General features: G+C 50.6%; 1 protein-coding gene across 1 annotated transcript in view; it reads left to right on the plus strand.

Moving 5' to 3' along the window:
* cacna1i (calcium voltage-gated channel subunit alpha1 I) overlaps nt 1-22,896 on the plus strand; it is a 252,978-nt gene that overhangs the window by 50,803 nt on the left and 179,279 nt on the right. Inside the window, exon 2 of the mRNA XM_033013140.1 lies at nt 18,199-18,296. Coding sequence (XP_032869031.1) covers nt 18,199-18,296 — 98 coding nt within the window. The remainder of the gene's footprint in view (nt 1-18,198; nt 18,297-22,896) is intronic.

Below are 22,896 nucleotides of genomic sequence, written 5' to 3' on the forward strand. Positions count from 1 at the left end.
CCCCTCATTGAAACGTGCTGAACAATGAAAGGCCTGGATAGAGTGGATGTGGAAAGGATGTTTCCACTGGTGGGAGAGTCTAGGACCAGAGGTCGTCACCTCAGAAATAAAGGGCGCTCTTTGAGAAAGGAGTGGGGAGGAATTTCTTTAGTCAGAGGGTGGTGAATCTGTGGATCTCATTGCCACAGAGGGCTGTAGAGGCCAAGTCAGTGGATTATTTTAAGGCAGAGATAGACAAGTTCTTGATTAGAACGGGTGTCAAGGGTTATGGGGAGAAGGCAGGAAAATGGGATTAGGAGGCAGAGATCGGCCACGGTTGAATGGTGGAGGAGACTCGATGGGCCGAATGGTCTAATTCTACTTCTATAACGTGAACTTGTGACTGTAGATTTATATTAATGTGACAATGACACTTGAGTGTATAAACTGATTCGATCCAGTTGGTTGTGAGTCATAGAGCATGGAAACAGGCCCTTCGGCCCAACTTGCCCATGCCGACCAACGTCCCATCTGCACTAGTCTTGTTTACACTTTGTGAGGCTTGTGTATATCACCACTCACCGTTATCTCTCAACGAGCTCAGAGGGAGCCGCTTCTCAAAAAAAGCTCAACGAGGAAGAAAGCCACTCCTCTCCCCCCTTTCTCCCTCTCTCCCCCCCTCCTCATCGAATCCCCCCTCTCATCCCCCCCCCCTCTCTCCCCCCTCTCCTCTCTCTCTCTACCCCTCCTCTCACCACTCTCTCCCCTCTCTCTCACCCCCTCTCTCTCATCCCCCTCCTCTCTCTCCCCCCTCTCTTATAATAATAATAATAATAAATTTTATTTATGGGCGCCTTTCAAGAGTCTCAAGGACACCTTACAAATATTTAGCAGGTAGAGGAAAAACAAGGGGAATGAAATAAATAGTAGAGACATGACTAGTACACAAAGTAGAGACAGAATTCAATACAAAACACAGTATGAGGCAATTAATGCACAGATGAAAAGGGAGGGGGACGTGGGGCTAAGGATAGGCCCCTCTCTCTCTCCCCAACTATCTCCCTCCTCTCTCTCCACCTCTCTCCCCCCTCATCCTCTTCCTCTCTCTCACCCCCGCCTCTGTCTCTCTCTCCTCGCTCTCTCACCCCCTCTCTCCCCCCTCTCCCTCTCTCTCCCTCTCTCTCCCAGACCGTCGCCCTCTCTCCGACACTGACACACTCACTCACTTCGACACACTCACCCAGACACACACACACTCACTCACTCTGCCACGGCGCTTCAGAGTCCATGAAGAGAGCCCACGGTTCTAAAATAAGAAGCAGGCGGCCAACTGATGCTCTGCAAACCCTCGCAAAGAGCAGAGCAATAAAGATGAGAGAAGCTTTTATTTTTAGCTGTTTGTGTCTGAGGAATAAAATGTCAAACAGAGCTCGTTTTGTTCTTTTTTTTTAAAACAGTGAAACAGAAATAGTTTGGTGTGTGCCCAGCTGGTCGGGCAGCATCTGCGGAGAGCTCAGGTTTGGGGGTCAGAGGTGAAGGTTGTCATGGAAACCTTACAATACAATACAATACAATACAATTCAATTTATTGTCATTTGGACCCCGTGAGGTCCAAACGAAATGCCGTTTCTGCAGCCATACATTACAAACAAATAGACCCAAGGCACAACATATTTTACACAAACATCCATCACATCGCTGTGATGGAAGGCCAAAAAAACTTATCTCTCCACTGCACTCTCCCCCCCCGATGTCAGAGTCAAAGTCAAAGTCAAAGCCCCCGGCTGGCGATGGCGAATTATCCCGCGGCCATTAAAGCCACGCCGGGTAATGCAAGGCCGCACACCGGGTCTTGATGTTAGAGCCCCCGGCGTGCGCTCGCAGAGTCCCGCGACCATTCCAAGCCGCGCGGGGCGGTGCTGTAAAGCCCCGCTCCAGGAGCTCTTCAACCCCGCAACTCGGGCGGGAGAAGTCGCCGCTGCGGAAGCCCCGAAAAGCGGTCTCCCTCCAGGGACCCGCGGGCTCCTGGTGCCGCCCGCCAAACCCGCAGTTGCAGCCACCGAATCTCCGGGGGTCGGGTCGCAGCAGCGTCCACCACAGCTCCACCCGCTCTGGACTCGGCCAGCTCCGCGATGGTGAGGTGAGTAGTCGGCACCAAAGACCCCGGTCTTCCTGTTGGAGGCCGCTCCTCGTTGCAGCCCCAACGACAACGGAGACCCGACAAAGAAAAGGTCGGGTCTCCCGTGCAGGGAGAGATTTAAAAGTTACCCCCAACCCCCCCACACCACCCCCACCCCCCCACACACATACCCCAACAAAAATAACAAAAACTACATAAAAACATAGACATAAAATAATAAAAACGCAGACGGACTGCAGAGGCCGCTGCTGACGAGAGTAGCGCCGCCTACCGGCCTGTTGACCGTTACGGGGCCTGTTCTGTTTTTACTTCAGCTTTCCAACACCCGCCAATGTTCTGATTTTAATTCACACGGAACTCTTCCACCGTCATCTGGTGAGTCTGTTGAACTCATCGCCACAGGCGGCTGTGGAGGCCAAGTCAGTGGATATTTTTGAGGCAGGGATAGATAGATTCTTGTGTTCAAGAAGAAACTGCAGATGCTGGAAGATCGAAGGTACACAAATATGCTGGAGAAACTCAGCGGGTGCAGCAGCATCTATGGAGCGAAGGAAATAGGTGACGTTTCGGGCCGAAACCCTTCTTCTTGTTTAGTACGGGTGACAATAGACAATAGACAATAGGTGCAGGAGTAGGCCAGCACCTATTCAAGCCAGCACCGCCATTCAATGTGATCATGGCTGATCATCCCCAATCAGTACCCCATTCCTGCCTTCTCCCCATATCCCCTGACTCCGCTATCTTTAAGAGCCCTATCTAACTCTCTCTTGAAATTATCCAGAGAACCGGCCTCCACCGCCCTCTGAGGCAGAGAATTCCACAGACTCACAACTCTCTGTGAGAAAAAGTGTTTCCTCGTTTCCGTTCTAAATGGCTTACTCCTTATTCTTAAACTGTGTGGCCCCTGGTTCTGGACTCCCCCAACATCGAGAACATGTTTCCTGCCTCTAGCGTGTCCAAACCCTTAACAATCTTATATGTTTTAATAAGATATCCTCTCATCCTTCTAAACTCCAGAGTGTACAAGCCCAGCCGCTCCATTCTCTCAGCATATGACAGTCCCGCCATCCCGGGAATTAACCTTGTAAACCTACGCTGCACTCCCTCAATAGCAAGAATGTCCTTCCTCAAATTAGGGGACCAAAACTGCTCACAATACTCCAGGTGTGGTCTCACTAGGGCTCTGTACAACTGCAGAAGGACCTCTTTGCTCCTCTTGTTATAAAGAGTTTACGGGGAGAAGGCAGGAGAATGGGGTTGAGAAAGAAAGATAGATCAGCCATGATTGAATGGCGGAGTAGACTTGATGGGCTGAATGGCCTAATTCTGCTCCTATCATATATAAAATTATGTACACTTCAGTGGAAGACACTGTTTCAGTTTTGCGTGGATAGACACACAGAGTGCTGGAGTAACTCAGCGGGCCAGGCAGCAACTCTGGAGTAAAAGGATGGGTGATGATCTTCCGACTGAAGGCAGAAGAGGGATGGGGGAATAACTAAAGGCAGGGAAAAGCCAGAACAAATCAGGGCCGGCAACAGATGAACGAGGAAGGGTAGAGCCCACAATGGTCCATTGTTGGCTGGGGAAGAGGTGATTATGAGGGGATACAGGGATGCGAACAGTGGAACTAGTAGGATGACTAAGGTGAGCGTGGGGGAAGGGAATGCAGGAGTTATTTGAAATTAAAGAAATCAATCTTCATACTGCTAGGTTGTAAAAATAGATGACAGCTTCATTGGAGCAGAAATATATTGATTTGGACTTTAGACTTCAGAGATACAGCGTGGAAACAGGCCCTTCGGCCCACCGAGTCAGTGCCAACCCGCGATCACTGTAAGGCAGCAACTCTACCGCTGCGCCACCGTGCCACACAAAGGTGGGGACATCTTAGAGTCATAGATTGATACAGTGTGGAAACAGGCCCTTCAGCCCAACTTGCCCACACCGGCCAACATGTCCCAGCCATACTAGTCCCACCTGCCAGCATTTGCTCCATATCCCTCCAAAACTAGTCTTATCCATGTACCTGTCTAACTGTTTCGTAAACGAAGAGATAGTCCCAGGCTCAACTACCTCCTCTGGCAGCTCGTTCCATACACCCACCACCCTTTGTGTGTGAAAAAGTTACCCCTCAGATTCCTATTAAATCTTTTCCCCTTCACCTTAAACCCATGTCCTCTGGTCCTCGATTCAAGGCTCCAAGGCTACCTTCTCCAAGCCTACGGCGATTCGGGAAGTCAGCTCGACACCATTTTCTCAAAGGCGTTGCAAGGATAAAGACGATATGTATCGGAAGATAGACACAAAATGCTGGAGTAACTCAGCGAGACAGGCAGCATCTCTGGAGAGAAGGAATGGATGATGTTTCGAGTTGAATGAATAAGTTTATTGGCCAAGTTTTCACATACAAGGAATTTGCTTTGGTGCTCCGCCCACAAGTAACAACACGACATACAGTCAACAATTAAGAATAAAGCATAAAACATTAAACATTAATAATAAATCATTATAGTTTAAACATATGAGTTAAATAAAATACCGGAGCTAAATGAGGCTACAGATTTTTGGCTGTTGAGTAGAGCAACTACTCGTGGATAAAAGCTGTTTTTATGTCTGGCTGTGGCAGCTTTGACAGTCCGGAGTCGCCTTCCAGAGGGAAGTGATTCAAAGAGTTTGTGGCCAGGGTGAGAGGGGTCAGAGATGATCTTGCCCGCTCGCTTCCAGGCCCTTGTAGTGCACAGTTCGTCAATGGGGGGGGGGGGGGGGGGGTAAGGTTGCAGCCAACAACCTTCTCAGCTGATGGAACCCTTCTTCAGACTGATGATACATATTGGCTTGGATAGTGGGGGCCCTAATCACGGGATGAAACATAGAAACATAGAAAATAGGTGCAGGAGTAGGCCATTCGGCCCTTCGAGCCTGCACCGCCATTCAATATGATCATGGCTGATCATCCAACTCAGTATCCTGTAGCTGACTTCTCTCCATACCCTCTGATCCCTTTAGCCACAAGGGCCACATCTAACTCCCTCTTAAATATAGCCAATGAACTGTGGCCTCAACTACCTTCTGTGGCAGAGAATTCCACAGATTCACCACTCTCTGTGTGAAATTTTTTTTTCCTCATCTCGGTCCTAAAAGATTTCCCCCTTATTCTTAAACTGTGACCCCTTGTTCTGGACTAAGTACGAAGGTCGTACAGCATGGAGCCGACCTGAACACAGAACGTGATTCACTGTTACTGGTGAGGCTGAGGGTGAACTGGCCGCTGGTTTCGCGGGAACCCGTGGCCTCCATGGTATTTCTGGTGATATCTGTGATAACAGTGGCCATCACCAGTGGACGGTTTGATGTTATTGGCAGGTAGACTGATCCTGAAGGAAGAGGTGCAAAAAAATCCATCGTGTGAAACCAGGACAGAGCTGGAAATGGAGCCACTTGGAATTAATGTCAGGGCTGGAACCAGTTATGAAGAAATGATCTGATGCTATGGCGTAGGAACGGGCCAACTGCCCCCACTGTTGGCATTCGTGTTTCAGAGTTGGCACAGCGGTAGAGTTGCTGCCTCATCAGCTACAGAGAACCCAGGTTTTGGTCTCCAAATCTGTTTGGACATTATTGGTCTCCAAATCTGAGGAAGGACATTATTGCCATAGAGGGAGTGCAGAGAAGGTTCACCAGACTGATTCCTGGGATGTCAGGACTGTCTTATGAAGAAAGACTGGATAGACTTGGTTTATACTCTCTAGAATTTAGGAGATTGAGAGGGGATCTTATAGAAACTTACAAAATTCTTAAGGGGTTGGACAGGCTAGATGCAGGAAGATTGCTCCCGATGTTGGGGAAGTCCAGGACAAGGGGTCACAGCTTAAGGATAAGGGGGAAATCCTTTAAAACCGAGATGAGAAGAACTTTTTTCACACAGAGAGTGGTGAATCTCTGGAACTCTCTGCCACAGAGGGTAGTCGAGGCCAGTTCATTGGCTATATTTAAGAGGGAGTTAGATGTGGCCCTTGTGGCTAAGGGGATCAGAGGGTATGGAGAGAAGGCAGGTACGGGATACTGAGTTGGATGATCAGCCATGATCATATTGAATGGCGGTGCAGGCTCGAAGGGCCGAATGGCCTACTCCTGCACCTATTTTCTATGTTTCTATGTTTCTATGATCCTGACCACGTGTGGTGGGCGCCTGTATTGAATTTGTATGTTCTCCCTTTTCTAAGAGACCTTATTTGAAATTCCTCCCCCTCCTAGGTGGCACAACGGTGGAGTTGCTGCCTCACCGCGCCGGAGACCCGGGTTCCACCCTGACCTCTGTACCCCTTGCCCGACGGGAGAGGGGAGAAGAGGGAGTGACCGGGGGCTATAGACAATAGACAATATTGAATTGAATTGAATTGAATTGAATTCCTTTTATTTGTCATCCAGACCGAAGTCTGAACGAAATTTAAGCAGTCATACATATAATACAATAGACAATAGGTGCAGGAGTAGAGGCCATTCGGCCCTTCGAGCCACCACCGCCATTCATGGCTGATCATCCCCAATCAGTACCCCGTTCCTGCCTTCTCCCCCATATCCCCTGACTCCACTATCTTTAAGAGCCCTATCTAGCTCTCTCTTGGAAGCATCCAGAGAACCGGCCTCCACTTTTTCTCACAGAGAGTGGTGAGTCTGTGGAATTCTCTGCTTCAAAGAATTCCACAGACTCACCACTCTCTGTGAGAAAAAGTGGAGGCAGGTTCTCCGTGTTTCCTCATCTTGAGCCGGGGGGGGGGTGGGCGAGACCGGTGCGTGACTGTGCTGCCGGCGGCCATGCCGGGACGGGACGGGACGGTGCGGTGCCGGTAGACTTCAGTGTGATTTAGTTTATTGTCGCGGGGTAGCGAGACGCTTTTTGCCGCTTCGTGCTCGCACTCCGCCGTCTCCTCCAGAGCTGAGAGGAGGCTGCTGCACCCTCAGAACTGCCCCCTCCAGCAGTGCTGGGGTCCATCAGTCCTGAACAGGAGAGCCAGCTTAGGCCTTCCAGCAGGGTTCGCGGCCTGGAGCAGGCCTTGAACTCTCCACCCCACACACACTACCTGCCTGCAAACAGGAGCCACTGCTAACATCGTCACTGGAAATGAAGCCTCTGTTTTTTCCCCGTTTTGTTTAACAAATGCATCTCATATTCCGCTTGGGCAGTCTGCACCCCAGCGGCATAAACATTGACCTCCTATTTCCGGTAGCCCTTGCTGTCTCCTCCCCTTTTCAGCTCTCCCTCAGCCCTCGGGCTGCTCCTCTTCCTTTCTCCTTTCTTCTCCCCGCCCCCCCCCCCCACCCTACATCAGTCTGAAGAAGGGTTTCGGCCCGAAACGTCGCCTATTTCCTTCGCTCCAAAGATGCTGCTGCACCCGCTGAGTTTCTCCAGCTTTTTTGTGTACCTTCGATTTTCCAGCATCTGCAGTTCCTTCTTGAACAAACTGCAAAGTAGAATATTGTTCATATCAAAAGCTGCCTGTATCAGCAGGTTACAAACAAAGACAAAATATTCAAATTCAAATCCCGCCATCCTTATCTATGATACAATCGAACTCCCGCGGCGATCAGCGTTCGCGGAAGGCCTCCAGAGCCCCCGTGGACCCCGCGTGTGTGTTCCCTCTCCAGGGGCACGCGGGCACGGACGTAACCCCGGAAAAGGGGCAGCAGCCGACCGCTGTGCGTCCGTCGACTGCCCGCTGACTGGCCCTGCGGGCGGCCATCTTGGCTAAGCCCAGGAGCAGACGGACAGGGAGATCCCCCCCCCCCTCTCTCTCCCGACCCTCCCCCCTCTGTACCGGGAGCCTAAAAATCAGTAGCGTCGGGTTAAAATGGAGCAGCCCCTTCAGATACTCGAACAGGGGCTGCAACCTCTCACACTCCACGTGGACGTGGAACACGGTCCATTCCTCGCCGCAGAAGTGACGGGCGGCGGACGAGTCCGTGAACCGGCCCAAGTACCTGTTGCAGGCCACGGCTTTGTGCAACACTCTGCACCCCCAGGCCCCCGATGTAAAGGGGGATGGAGCCTCTGTTGGGAGTCTAGTCTAGTTTAGTTTAGAGATACTGCGCGGAAACAGGCCCTTCGGCCCACCGTGTCCGCGCCGACCAGCGATCACCCCGTATGTACATCAGCACTATACCTACACACACACACTAGGAACAATATACCTACACACACACACTAGGGACAATTTGCAATTATTACTGAAGCCAATTAACCTACAAACACGCACGCCCTTGGAGTGTGGGAGGAAACCGGAGCACCCGGAGAAAACCCACTTCACGTCAGGGGGAGAACGTGCAAACTCCGTACAGACAGCACCCCTGGTCACAGTTTAAGAATAAGGAGTAAGCCATTTAGAACGGAGACGAGGAAACACTTTTTCTCACCGAGGGAGGTGAGTCTGGGGAATTCTCTGCCTCAGAGGGCGGTGGACGCAGGTTCTCTGGATGCTTTCAAGAGGGAGCTAGATAGGGCTCTTTAAAAATTGCGGAGTCAGGGGATATGGGGAGAAGGCAGGAGCGGGGAACTGATTGGGGATGATCAGCCATGATCACATTGAATGGCGGTGCTGGCTCGAAGGGCCGAATGGCCTACTCCTGCACCTATTGTCTATTGTCTATTGGTCAGGATCGGACCCGGGCTCTGGCGCTGTGAGGCAGGAACTCTACCGCTGTGCCACCGTGCCGCCCACCATCTCCTACATATTGTCACAAAGGCTGAAGTGTTGTTGAGGAGGGAAAGAAGTTCCTTTTCTAGAGCTCTCATCAAACTCGAGATGTTCTTAAGTGTCTCTGAAGCATCTGTTGAATTTCAGTCACTGTTAGAGTGTAGGAATTGCAGCTCTTACTGTTTAGGCAGCAAACCTCCACAAGTGGAACTGTCATGGTGTCAAAAGCATAGCTTACTTTAGTTTAGTTTAGAGATACAGCGCGGAAACAGGCCCGTCGGCCCACCCCGTTCCTGCCAGATGGCACAATGGGCTAAGTGTTCGGCTGGCGACCGGAAGGTAGCCGGTTCGAATCCCGCTTGGAGTGTATACTGTCGTTGTGTCCTTGGGCAAGACACTTCACCCACCTTTGCCTGTGTGTGAATGTGTGTGAATGTGTGTGAGTGATTGGTGGTGGTCGGAGGGGCCGTAGGCGCAGATTGGCAGCCACGCTTCCGTCAGTCTGCCCCAGGGCAGCTGTGGCTACAGAAGTAGCTTACCACCACCGAGTGTGACTGAGGAGTGAATGAATAATGCGATGTAAAGCGCCTTGAGTATTAGAAGGCGCTATATAAATCCCATCCATTATTATTATTATTATCTCCCCATATCCCTTGATTCTGTTAGCCTTAAGAGGTAAATCTAACTCTCTCTTGAAAACATCAGTGAATCGGCCTCCACTGCCTTCTGTGGCAGAGAATTCCACAGATTCACAACTCTCTGGGTGAAAAGGTTCTTCCTCATCTCAGTCCAAAATGGCCCACCCCTGAATCTTAAACTGTGTGACCCCTGGTTCTGGACTCCGCCAACATCGGGAAAATTTTGCCTGCATCTGGCCTGTCCAATCCCTGAAGGATTTTATATGTGTCTATGAGATCCCCTCCCATCCTTCCAAATTCCAGTGGATATATTAGCCCAGTCGATCCATTCTGCAGCTCTCGTCGGAGAGAGGAGGAGAACTTCAAAGTGGCCACACATTGAAGGGCCTGCCCCACTTAGGCGAGTTTTTGGGCGAATCCTTTTCGGCGACAGTGGCTACAATTTTTGCTGTCGTAGGTTGACGTAGGTGTTGTCGTAGGTTGTCGCCAGGTTAACGTAGGTGAATTCCATTAGAAACATAGAAACATAGAAATTAGGTGCAGGAGTAGGCCATTCGGCCCTTCGAGCCTGCACCGCCATTCAATATGATCATGGCTGATCATCCAACTCAGTATCCCGTACCTGCCTTCTCTCCATACCCTCTGATCCCCTTAGCCACAAGGGCCACATCTAACTCCCTCTTAAATATAGCCAATGAACTGGCCTCGACTACCCTCTGTGGCAGAGAGTTCCAGAGATTCACCACTCTCTGTGTGAAAAAATTTCTTCTCATCTCGGTTTTAAAGGATTTCCCCCTTAGCCTTAAGCTGTGACCCCTTGTCCTGGACATCCCCAACATCGGGAGCAATCTTCCTGCATCTAGCCTGTCCAACCCCTTAAGAATTTTGTAAGTTTCTATAAGATCCCCTCTCAATCTCCTAAATTCTAGAGAGTATAAACCAAGTCTATCCAGTCTTTCTTCATAAGACAGTCCTGACATCCCAGGAATCAGTCTGGTGAACCTTCTCTGTACTCCCTCTATGGCAATCATGTCCTTCCTCAGATTTGGAGACCAAAACTGTACGCAATACTCCAGGTGTGGTCTCACCAAGACCCTGTACAACTGCAGTAGAACCTCCCTGCTCCTATACTCAAATCCTTTTGCTATGAAAGCTAACATACCATTCGCTTTCTTCACTGCCTGCTGCACCTGCATGCCTACTTTCAATGACTGGTGTACCATGACACCAGGTCTCGCTGCATCTCCCCTTTTCCTAACTATTTTCCTATTAAAACTAGTCCCTGGCAGTCAGTCGCCTAAAGAGTCACCTAAGTGGGACAGGCCCATGAGGAGATTTCGCAGACAAAACGTGTAGGGGAGGAACCGCAGATGCTGGTTGTCACCGAACACAGACACACAAAGCTGGAGCAACTCAGCGGCGCCTTCAGGAGACGAGGAATCGGTGACGTTTCGGGTCGAGACCCTTCTTCGCTGTTCTTCTGGAAGCAGGAAGTGACCCTGGAACAGATTGATTGCAGCCCGCGCCCCTGGCAGGCAGTCGCATGAAATGTTGCTGAGACTTTGCACGGAATCGCTGCTGAGGGAAGACTCTAATGAGGCAGAGTCACCCGGCCCTAATTAATTCCTTCATCCGCCAGCCATTTGTCGCAAAGATCTGCAGAGTCCAAGTTAGCAACTTGCCCTGCTACAAAGCATTATGCAAATTGAGGCCGCAAGGAATGGTTGAAGTCGGGACTAGAGATGGTCCCCTTGCAGTGAGGCGATTTGTAGTTTGTCTGCGTTAGCTCCAGCTCCATTCATCTATTTCCAAATAACGAGGGTCATAGTGGCGCAGCGGTAGAGTTGCTGCCTCACAGCGCTCGCAGTGTCAGAGGCCCAGGTTCGATCCTGACTACGGGCGCTTGTCTGTACGGGGTTTGCATGTTCTCACCGAGACCTGCGTGGGTTTTCGCTGAGAACCTCGCTCCAAAGACGGGCAGGTTTGTAGGCTAATTGGCCTGGTATAAATGTCAAAACTGTCCCTAGTGTGTGTAGGATAGTGTTAATGTGCGGGGATCGCTGGCCGGTGCGGACTCGATGGGCCGAAGGGCCTGTTTCCGTGCTGTATCTCTAAACTTAAACAAGAGAGAGAGAGAGGGAGAGAGACATGGACTAATAGCCAGCAATTAACCACAATCTCTCTCTCTCTCTCTCTCTCCCTCCCCCACTCTCTTTCTCTCTCTCTCTCTCTCTCCCTCTCTCTCTCTCTCTCTCTCTCTCTCTCTCATCCTCTCCTCTCTCTCATCTCTCTCTCTCTCGTCTCTATCATCTGTCCCTCTCTCTCTCTCTCTCTACGTCGTCTCTCTCATACTCTCTCATCCTCTTCTCCTCTCTCTCTCTCAGGTCTCTCGTCTCTCTCTCGCTCTCTCTCTCTCTCTCTCTCTATCTCTCTCTCTCTCTCTCTCTCTCTCTCTCTCTCTCTCTCTCTCTCTCTCTCTCTCTCTCTCTCTCTCTCTCTCTCTCTTTCTCTCTCTCTCGTTTAAGTGTAGAGATACAGCGCGGAAACAAACCCTTCGACCCACCGAGTCCGCGCCGACCAGCGATCCCCGCACACTAACAATATTCTACACGCACTGGGGAACAACCTTTACATTTATACAATTTATACCAAAGCCAATTAACCTACAAACCTACATGTCTTTGGAGAGCGGGAGGAAACCGGAGCACCCGGAGAAAACCCACGCAGGTCACGGGGAGAACGTCCAAACTGCGCAAGGCAGCAACCCTACTGCTGTGCCCGTGTTGCAAGCTTTCATTTTTGATTTGAGGAAGGTTTCACTCCTTGACTCGATGCAATCGTACCTCCCAATGACCTGACTGGATCAACGTTGGAGATACATGTATAATCACACCACTCGTTGATATTCTCCTGTATATCGCTTGAAGGGCTTAAGCGATTTACACGAAGTTCTGATATTATCAGCTATTATTCAAGCATCCTATTTTCAAATGTCAGATTTGCTTAGTGGTGTTAACACACAAGCTCTATCATGTCTTTTTAAACCTACTCCGTAAGGCCGAATCATAATATTGTTTTTCTCTCACGCATCCGCATCTAAAGCCTAGACCAGTCTCCCCTCCAGATTTAACATGAGTTTATAAGGACGAGGGGGGGACCTCATCGAACCTTGCCGAATGGTGAAAAGCCTGGGTAGAGTGAATGTGGAGAGGATGTTTCCACTAGTGGGAGAGGCCAGGATCAGAGGGCACAGCCTCAGAATATAAGGACGTTATTTTAGCAAGGAGATGAGGAGGAATTTTTTTAGTCAGAGGGTGGTGAATCTGTGGAATTCTTTGCCACAGAAGTCAATGGACATTTTTAAGGCAGAGATAGATAGGCTCTTGAAGGTAGATACAAAATGCTGGAGAAACTCAGCGGGTGAGGCAGCATCTATGAAGAGAAGGGATAGTCTCAACCCGAAGCGTTGCCTATTCTTTCTCTCCATAGATGCTGCCTCGCCCGCTGAGTTACTCCAGCATTTTGTACCTACCTTCGATTTTACCAGCATCTGCAGAGCTTTCTAAAACATAGATGGACTCTTGATTAGTACGTGTGTCCGGGGTTATGGGGAGAAGGCAGGAGAATGGGGTTAGGAGGGAGAGATAGATCAGCCATGATTGAATGGCGGAGTAGACCTGATGGGCCGAATGGCCTAATTCTGCTCCTATCACTTGCGAAATTATGAAGATAGACCATGGAGCAGTACAACACCGAAACAGGCCCTTCGGCCCACAATATCTGTGCAGAGCATGATGATGCCGAGATAAACTATTCTCACCTGCCTGCATGTGATCCACATCCATCCATTCCCTGCGTATCCGATCTGCCTCTCTACAAGGCTGTTAAACGCCACTCTCGTCTCTGCCTCCACCACCAGGTCTGGCAGCACCCGATCACCCTGTGTGTAAAACAAAACTTTCCCCACTCATCGTCTTTAGCCTTTGCCCCTCTCCCCCATAAAGCTGTGCCACCGTCTGGTCGTATAGAGTCGCACAGCACGGAAACAGGCCCTTCGGCCCAACTAGCCCGTTCCCGACCTTGCCGCATTTGGCCCGTATCCCTCCAAACGGCACAGCGGTGGCGCAGCGGTAGAGTTGCTGCCTTACAGCGCTGACAGCGCCGGAGACCCGGGTTCAATCCCGACTGCGGGCGCTCTCTGTAGGGAGTTTGTACGTTCTCCCTGTGACCTGCGCGGGTTTTCTCCGAGATCTTCTGTTTCCTCCCGCACCCCAAAGACGTACAGGTTTGTAAGTCGATTAGGTTGGTGTATGTGTGTAAAAATTCCCTAGTGGGTGTAGGGACGACAGATGGCACAATGGGCTAAGTGTTCGGCTGGCAACCGGAAGGTAGCCGGTTCGAATCCCGCTTGGAGTGCATACTGTCGTTGTGTCCTTGGGCAAGACACTTCACCCCCCTTTGCCTGTGTGTGAATGTGTGTGAATGTGTGTGAGTGATTGGTGGTGGTCGGAGGGGCCGTAGGCGCAGATTGGCAGCCACGCTTCCGTCAGTCTGCCCCAGGTGTGACTGAGGAGTGAATGAATAATGCGATGTAAAGCGCCTTGAGTATTAGAAAGGCGCTATATAAATCCCATCCATTATTATTATTATTATAGTGTTAATGTGCGGGGATCGTTGGTCGGCGCGGACCCGGTGGACCGAGAGGGCCTGTTTCCGCGCTGTTTCTCCAAACTCAAGGGCCCGTCCCACTTGCCGATTTTTTCGGCGACTGCCGGCGTCATATCAGTGCCGCCAAAAGATTTTGAACATTCCAACGAAATCCGACGAAAAAAATGTTGCGGCACTTGCAAAAAACACCGCGGGCCAATACGTCCTCACGCCGCGTCAACGCCGCATGGCGCCGCGCATTTTTCGGTGACCTGATACGTCAGTCAATGATGCCGGCAGTCGCCGTAAAAATTACCAAGTGGGACAAGCCCTTAAACTCGTCCTTTCTCGTCTTTGACATTTTCATCCAGGAAAAAAACTCCCGATTGTCTGTCCTAAGCTAAATCACATGTTGGGTCTTTGGTCACTCAACCAGTCAATAACCTGCCTTGGGATGTGCCCTTTCGTGCTTCAGTCAAAACGTGACTGTATGATTTCCCCTTTGTCGAACGCTGGCATCCCTGTTGTGTTTCATTTCCCTGGGGGCCTCCTGGTCGATTCTCACTGATCTCGGCTGCACCCATTTGACCCGGAACAATGTCATAAAATCTGTTTGGCAAAGTGCAGAACAGCAGTAGAGTCTCTCCTGTATCCGCCTGTCTCTTCTGAAGAAAGGACCCGAAACGTCATCCATCCATGTTCTCCAGAGATGCTGCCTGACCTGCTGAGTTACTCCAGCATTTTGTGTGTTTTGGTTTGTGAGCCTGCATCTGCAGTTGTTTGTCTCCACCGATCACTTGCCTGGCTTCGTCCTGCCCCCACCACTCTTCCAGCTTTCTCCTTCTCCCCTCTGAATAGAATTGGTCTGAAGAGATTTTAGTTTAGTTTAGCCACACCAGGGACAATTTACATTTATACCAAGCCAAGCCAATTAAATTAAATTAAATGTCTTTATTTATATAGCACATTTTTAGTCAACTTGCATTGACCCCAAAGTGCTTCACATAATTACATCCACACACACAGGCAAAGGTGGGTGAAGTGTCTTGCCCAAGGACACACACAGGCAAAGGTGGGTGAAGTGTCTTGCCCAAGGACACAACGACAGTATGCACTCCAAGCGGGATTCGAACCGGCTACCTTCCGGTTGCCAGCCGAACACTTAGCCCATTGTGCCATCTGTCAATGCCACACAAAGGGTGGTACAGTGGTGCAGCAGTAGAGTCACTGCCTTTTTCTGCCCCTGTCCCACTTAGGAAACCTGAACGGAAACCTCTGGAGACTTTGCGCCCCTCCCAAGGTTTCCGTGCGGTTCCCGGAGGTTGCAGGTGGTTGCCGGAGGTTGCAGGTAGTGGAAGCAGGTAGGGAGACTGACAAAAACCTCCGGGAACCGCACGGAAACCTTGGGCGGGGAGCAAAGTCTCCAGAGGTTTCCGTTCAGGTTTCCTAAGTAGGACAGGGGCATTTACAGCGCTTGCAGCGCCGGAGACCCGGGTTCGATCCCGACTACGGGTGCTTGCCCGTACGGAGTTTGTAGTTTCTCCCCGTGACCTGCGTGGGTTTTCTCCGAGACCTTCGGTTTCCTCCCACACTCCAAAGACGTACAGGTACGTAGGTTAAATTGGCTTGGTAAATGAGGCGAAGAAAAATGTCTCTAGTATGCGTAGGATAGAGTTAGTGTGCAGGGATCGCTGGTCAGCGCAGACCCGGTGGGCCTCTTTCCGCGCTGTATCTCAAAACTAAACTCAACTGAAAATTAACCTGCAAACCTGCACGTCTTTGGAGAGTGGGAGGAAACCGAAGATCTCAGAGAAAACCCCACGTGGGTCGTGGGGAGAAGGATTGTTCGGTAAAGGTTTCTTCGCTGCCACAGATTGCTTCCACTCTGTAAATCTGCTGCTCAAGAGCAACATTTACAGAGGCTTCAAAAATACTGCTTAGCCATCCCACAGCATAAGCTTCCCTTCTGTGAAGTAATCACATCACTGGAGTTCCTTTGATCAACGGCATTGGCTTCAAGCTTGCAACTGAGGATATGTGGCCGTCTTCACTAACATTTAATGCATTTGGCGCGTTTTGAATTGACATATGTACGATGGATAGCTTCCATTACATCTGTATCAACAGACTGCATCTGTCTTACCCACTCTCTTTGGATGCTGCCTTGTAGCTGTTGGTTATGTATCACTCATGGAGTCATAGAGAGATACAGTGTGGAAACAGGCCCTTCGGCCCAACTTGCCCACACTGGCCAACATGTCCCAGCTACACTAGTCCCACTCGCCCACGTTTGGCCCATATCCCTCCAAACCTGTCCTATCCATGTACCTGTCTAATTATGTCTTAAACGTTGGAATAGTCCCAGCCTCAACTACCTCCTCTGGCCACTCACTCCATACACCCACCACCCTCTGTGTGAAAAGGTTACCCCTCAGATTCCTATTAAATCTTTTCCCCCTTCACCTTAAACCTATGTCCTCTGGTCCTCGATACCACTACGCTGGGTATGATACTATGTGCATCTACCCGATCTATTCCCCTCACGATTTTATACACCTCCATAAGATAACCCCTCATCCTCCACTCTCCATGGAATAGAGTCTACTCAACCTCTCCCAACAGCTCCGACCCTCCAGTCCTGGCGACATCCTTGTAAATGTTCTGTGTACCTCATACAGCGATGATCAATGTGCCTTGTCTTGCATGGATCTCTTTAGTATTTTTTAATGTCATCTCCACAGATAACACAAGGCCCGTTGTGATATTTGGTGCGCATAATAAATTTGACTGAGTTGATTCATCAAACAAATTTGCCACTGAAAGGCCAATACAGAGGAACAGTGATATATTCACTGACGGTGTTACCTAAAGGGCCTGTCCCACGAGCATGCGACTCCTTGCGGCAAGCACGACCTAAAGGGCCTGTCCCACGAGCATGCGACTCCTTGCGGCAAGCGCGACCTAACGTGGTCGCTTGAGCCGTACGGCCTCGCGGGTCCGGTCCCACTTCGATCGCCGGAGCCGAATGGAGTTGTGCGGAGCTGGTCCCGACATCGAGCGGTGCTCTGAAAAACTGACCGTGTTCAGAACTTCCGCGCGGCAACGGCCTGCCGGCCCGCAGCTGCATTGAGGCCGTACGCAGTGCCTCTACGGGCGTGCGCAGCGTCTCGACGCCGTACGTCACGCGCGAACTTCCCGCGGACTTCGCTCGAACTTCACGTCACTCACTCGACCTCCGCGCGGCCCCCGCTTCCGGTTTGGTCGCGCTTGCCGCATGCAGGTCGCATGCTCGTGGGACAGGTCGCGCTTGCCGCATGCAGGTCGCATGCTCGTGGGACAGGCCCCTTAAGGCGTGAAAACAGGACAAAGGGAATGGAGAACGAGGAAAATGTAGAGTAGATCGTTGTTAGTTGGGAGAAGGTAAACAGAGATAAAATGTAGTCGGAGACAGTGAGACTGGTGGGAGAACTGGGATGGAGAAAGAGGGAAAGCAAGGGCTACTTGAAGTTGGAGAAGTCAATATCTGTGCTGCTGGGGTGTTGGGTCACCCAAGCGAAATATGCGGTGCTGTTCCTCCAAGTCAGTGTTCAGCATCTTTGGATGGAAGGAAGGGGTGACGTTCAAGATTCAAGAGAGTTTATTGTCATGTGTCCCAGATAGGACAATGAAATTCTTGCTTTGCTTCAGCACAACAGAACATAGTCGGCATGAATACAGAACAGATCAGTGTGTCCATATACCATTGTATAAATATATATACACACATTAATAAATAAAACCGATAAAGTACATTGGGCTAGTAATGTTCAGAGTTTTGTTTGAGTTGAGTTTAATAGCCTGATGGCTGTGGGGAAGCAGCTATTCCTGAACCTGGTTGTTGCAGTCTTCAGGCTCCTGTACCTTCTACCTGAAGGTAGCGGGGAGATGAGTGAGTGGCCAGGATGGTGTTCATCACCACAGGAGGTAGATGTTTCGGGTTGCGGTTCTGAAGAAGGGTTTCGACCCGAAACATCAGCCATAGAAATGCTAGCGTCTGTTTTCCCAGGCAGGGCCGTGAGTTGGTGTTGGTTGACTTTGTGTCTTGTTCTCTCTTTGGCAGGATGGTGGAGTACTCGCTGGACCTCCAGAACGTCAGCCTCTCTGCGATCCGCACCGTCCGTGTTCTCCGCCCGCTGAAAGCCATCAACCGAGTACCCAGTAATTCTCACTTGCTTCTCCCGCGCCCTGACGGCTCCCGTCGCCAGCAACAGCTGAGAATTAACCGGTCAGGGGCCAGCAACAGCGTAGAGAAGATTCACAAGGATGGGCTGGAATTTAGAACGATGAGAGGGGATCTTATAGAAACATATGCAATTCTTAAGGGATTTGACAGGCTAGATGCAGGAACAATGTTGGGGGTGTCCAGAACCAGGGGTCACAGTTTAAGAATAAGGGGAGACCATTTAGGACTGAGATGAGGAAGAACCTTTCCACCCAGAGAGTTGTGAATCTGTGGAATTCTCTGCCACTGAAGGCAGTGGAGGCCAATTTACTGGATGTTTTCAAGAGAGATTTAGCTCTTAGGGCTAACGGAATCAAGGGATATGGAGAGAAAGCAGGAACGGGTTACTGATTTTAGAGGATTAGCCTATTGAATGGCAGAGCTGTCTCGAGGGGCCAAATGGTCTCCAAATCTGAGGAAGGACATTATTGCCATAGAGGGAGTGCAGAGAAGGTTCACCAGACTGATTCCTGGGATGTCAGGACTGTCTTATGAAGAAAGACTGGATAGACTTGGTTTATACTCTCTAGAATTTAGGAGATTGAGAGGGGATCTAAATTCTTAAGGGGTTGGACAGGCTAGATGCAGGAAGATTGCTCCCGATGTTGGGGAAGTCCAGGACAAGGGGTCACAGCTTAAGGATAAGGGGGAAATCCTTTAAAACCGAGATGAGAAGAACTTTTTTCACACAGAGAGTGGTGAATCTCTGGAACTCTCTGCCACAGAGGGTAGTCGAGGCCAGTTCATTGGCTATATTTAAGAGGGAGTTAGATGTGGCCCTTGTGGCTAAGGGGATCAGAGGGTATGGAGAGAAGGCAGGCACGGGATACTGAGTTGGATGATCAGCCATGATCATATTGAATGGCGGTGCAGGCTTGAAGGGCCGAATGGCCTACTCCTGCACCTAATTTCTATGTTTCTATGTTTCCTGCACCTATTTTCGATCTTTCTATGTCTATGTTTCTATGTCGCCAGGACTTGATCTTGCAGTTGTATAAGACGTTGGTGAGACCGCATTGACAATACTGTGTTCAAAAGGGAACTGCAGATGCTGGAATATCGAAGGTACACAAAATTGCTGGGGAAACTCAGCGGGTGCAGCAGCATCTATGGAGCGAAGGAAATAGGCGACTGGGGTCCTTGCGTCCCTTTGGCATCAACATTGAATTCTCCCAATTTGGCTAGCCCATGCTGTCTCCTCCCCTTCCTTCACCCTCTAGCTGTCTCCTCCCACCCTCCCATCCGCCCGCCCTCGGGCTCCTCCTCCTCCTCCCTTTGTCCTTCTTTCTTTCCCCACCCCCTATCAGTCTGAAGAAGGGTTTCGGCCCGAAACGTCGCCTATTTCCTTCGCTCCATAGATGCTGCTGCACCCGCTGAGTTTCCCCAGCAATTTTGTGTACCTATTGACAATACTGTGTTCAGTTCTGGACACCATGTTATAGGAAAGATATTGTCAAGCTTGAAATAGCTCAGAAAAGATTTACGAGGATGTTGCCGGAACCAGAGGGTGTGAGCTACAGGGAAAGGTTGAGTAGGCTGGGTCTCTATTCCATGGAGTGCAGGAGGATGAGGTGTATAAAAACATGAGAGTAATAGAACCGGGTAGATCTTTTGCCCAGAGTAGGGGAATCGAGGACCAGAGGACATAGGTTCAAGGTGAAGGGGAAAAGATTTAATAGGAATCCAAGGGGTAACCTTTTCACACAAAGGGTGGTGGGTGCATGGAACAAGCTGCCAGAGGAGGTAGTTGAGGCTGGGACTATCCCAATGTTTAAGAAACAATTAGACAGGTACATGGATAGGACAGGTTTGGAGGGATATGGACCAAGAGCAGGCAGGTGGGACTAGTGTAGCTGGGACATTGTTGGCCAGTGTGGGCGAGTTGGGCCGAAGGGCCTGTTTCCACACTGTATCACTCTATGACTCTCTGACCAAGATAGGTGACGTTTCGGGTCCCTTCTTCAGATGTGATAGGTGGATGCGGGTGAGGGGGATGTGATTGTCAGATGGCTGGACAAAGGCCAGAGATGAAGAGACAGCAGGTTGTGAGATAAGGAGACGAGGAGCGAAGGCGTGAAGTGGGTTAATGGGACAATATAGACAATTATGTTTCTTTGTTATGTGTTGCTAAAACACGGCACTATTTTTTATCGCAGTTTACTTGGTGGGCTAAAGGGTCTGTTTCCGTGCTGTTTCTTTCAATTCAATCCAATTCCTATCCTCTAATTGCTGGAATAAAACCAAGGCATGATATATTTGCACGGTTAGGGTTAGGGTTAACCGTGTCTCGACCCGAAGCGTCACCCAGTCCGTCTCTCCAGAGATTGGATTGAATTGAATTGAATCCTTTATTTGTCATTCAGACCTTTCGGTCTGAACGAAATGTCGTTGCCTGCAGCCACACATGTAATAATAAACAACACACAATAAACACAAATTAACATCCACCACAGTGAGTTCACCAAGCACCTCCTCACTGTGATGGAGGCAAAAGTCTTAGGGTTGCTGTCTCTTCCCTCCTCTTCTCCCTCTGCGCTGAGGTGATACCCCACCGGGCGATGGTAAGTCAGTCCCGCGGTTCAAGCTCCGCGGCCCGGGGGTGGTCGAAGCTGCGCCCTCCAGTCCAGCGGACGCAGTTGTTGCCACGGGAGCTCCGGAAAACAGGCATCAACCTGTGACCCGCGAGCTCCCGACGATGTCATCCACTGGCCCGCGGCCGAGCCCCGGATTCAGGTCGCCGCCGCCAGAACGCCGCCTCAGCCACCGGAGCACCGTCTCCGCCCCGCACCGGGCCGCCCACACGGGAAGCGTCTCAGCCCCGCACCGGGCCGCCCCCACGGGAGCGCCTTCCAGCCGGGAGCCGGGCCGCCCACATGGGAGCGCCTTCCAGCTGGGAGCCGGGCCGCCCACACGGGAGCGCCTTCCAGCCGGGAGCCGGGCCGCCCACACGGGAGCGCCTTCCAGCCGGGAGCCGGGCCGCCCACACGGGAGCGCCTTCCAGCCCCGCACCGGGCCGCTCTCACTAGGAGTAGCTCAGCCCCGCGCCGTCCACCCTCACCGGAGCGCCGAGTCGTACCGCTGCCCGAACGCCGCCGCAGCTCGAAGACGGCCAGCCTCGCGTTAGTAAGTCCTGGCTGGCTCTACCTCCGGATCCTCGAGGTCGGTCGCAGGTTGGAGGCCGCCAGCTCCACCATTAGGCCTCAGCTCAGACGGGGGAAGAGAAGGGGGATACGACAAGAAAGTCGCATTCCCCCGAAGGGAGAGACAGAAAGCCCTGTTTCACCCCAACACATAACACAACCTAATAACCAAATGTTTAACTAAACAAGACAAAAAAGATGCTGTCTGACCCTCTGAGTTAAGGGCCTATCCCAATTGGCGATTTTTTTTCGGCGATTGCCTGCATCATTGACTGACGTATCAGGTCACCGACATATTTGAGGCGTGTTGACGTGCCGTGTTTTTTTCAAGTGTCGCGACATATTTTTTGTCGCCGCGGGTTTTTGAAATGTTGAAATCTTTTGGCGACACTGATATGACGTCGGCAGTCGCCGAGAAAAATCGGCAAGTGGGACAGGCCCTTAACTCCTCCAGCTTTTTGTGCCTACCTTCGGTTTCAACCAGCATCTGCAGTTCCTTCCACCACATCCAAACCCAGGTTAGAAACATAGAAACATAGAAAATAGGTGCAGGAGTAGGCCATTCGGCCCTTCGAGCCTGCACCGCCATTCAATATGATCATGGCTGATCATCCAACTCAGTATCCTGTACCTGCCTTCTCTCCATACCCCCTGATCCCTTTAGCCACAAGGGCCACATCTAACTCCCTCTTAAATATAGCCAATGAACTGGCCTCAACTACCTTCTGTGGCAGAGAATTCCACAGATTCACCACTCTCTGTGTAAAAAATGATTTTCTCATCTCGGTCCTAAAAGACTTCCCCCTTATCCTTAAACTGTGACCCCTAGTTCTGGACTTCCCCAACATCGGGAATAATTTTCCTGCATCTAGCCTGTCCAACCCCTTAAGAATTTTGTAAGTTTCTATAAGATTCCCCCCTCAATCTTCTAAATTCTAGCGAGTACAAGCCGAGTCTATCCTGTCTTTCTTCATATGAAAGTCCTGCCATCCCAGGAATCAGTCTGGTGAACCTTCTCTGTACTCCCTCTATGGCAAGAATGTCTTTCCTCAGATTAGGAGACCAAACTGTACGCAATACTCCAGGTGTGGTCTCACCAAGACCCTGTACAACTGCAGTAGAACCTCCCTGCTCTTATACTCAAATCCTTTTGCTATGAATGCTAACATACCATTTGCTGAGAGGTGCTTGCTGAACCTCTCCGCTCTGGTGCTTTGGGAACGTCAGGCATCAACAGGGAGAGGTGCAGACGCCTGTGCTGAAAGATGAATTAATTCAGGTTTGCCAGCCTGCCAAAAAAAAAATGATAGGTCAGAGTTATTTTGGATCTCGCGATTGATAATGTCGGCACTTAGCTTGGCTGGGCAATTGTTGTAAAGGTCAGAGATATCGGATT

Source organism: Amblyraja radiata, chromosome 38 (assembly GCF_010909765.2).
Source record: "Amblyraja radiata isolate CabotCenter1 chromosome 38, sAmbRad1.1.pri, whole genome shotgun sequence".
Taxonomy (NCBI): Eukaryota; Metazoa; Chordata; class Chondrichthyes; order Rajiformes; family Rajidae; genus Amblyraja; species Amblyraja radiata.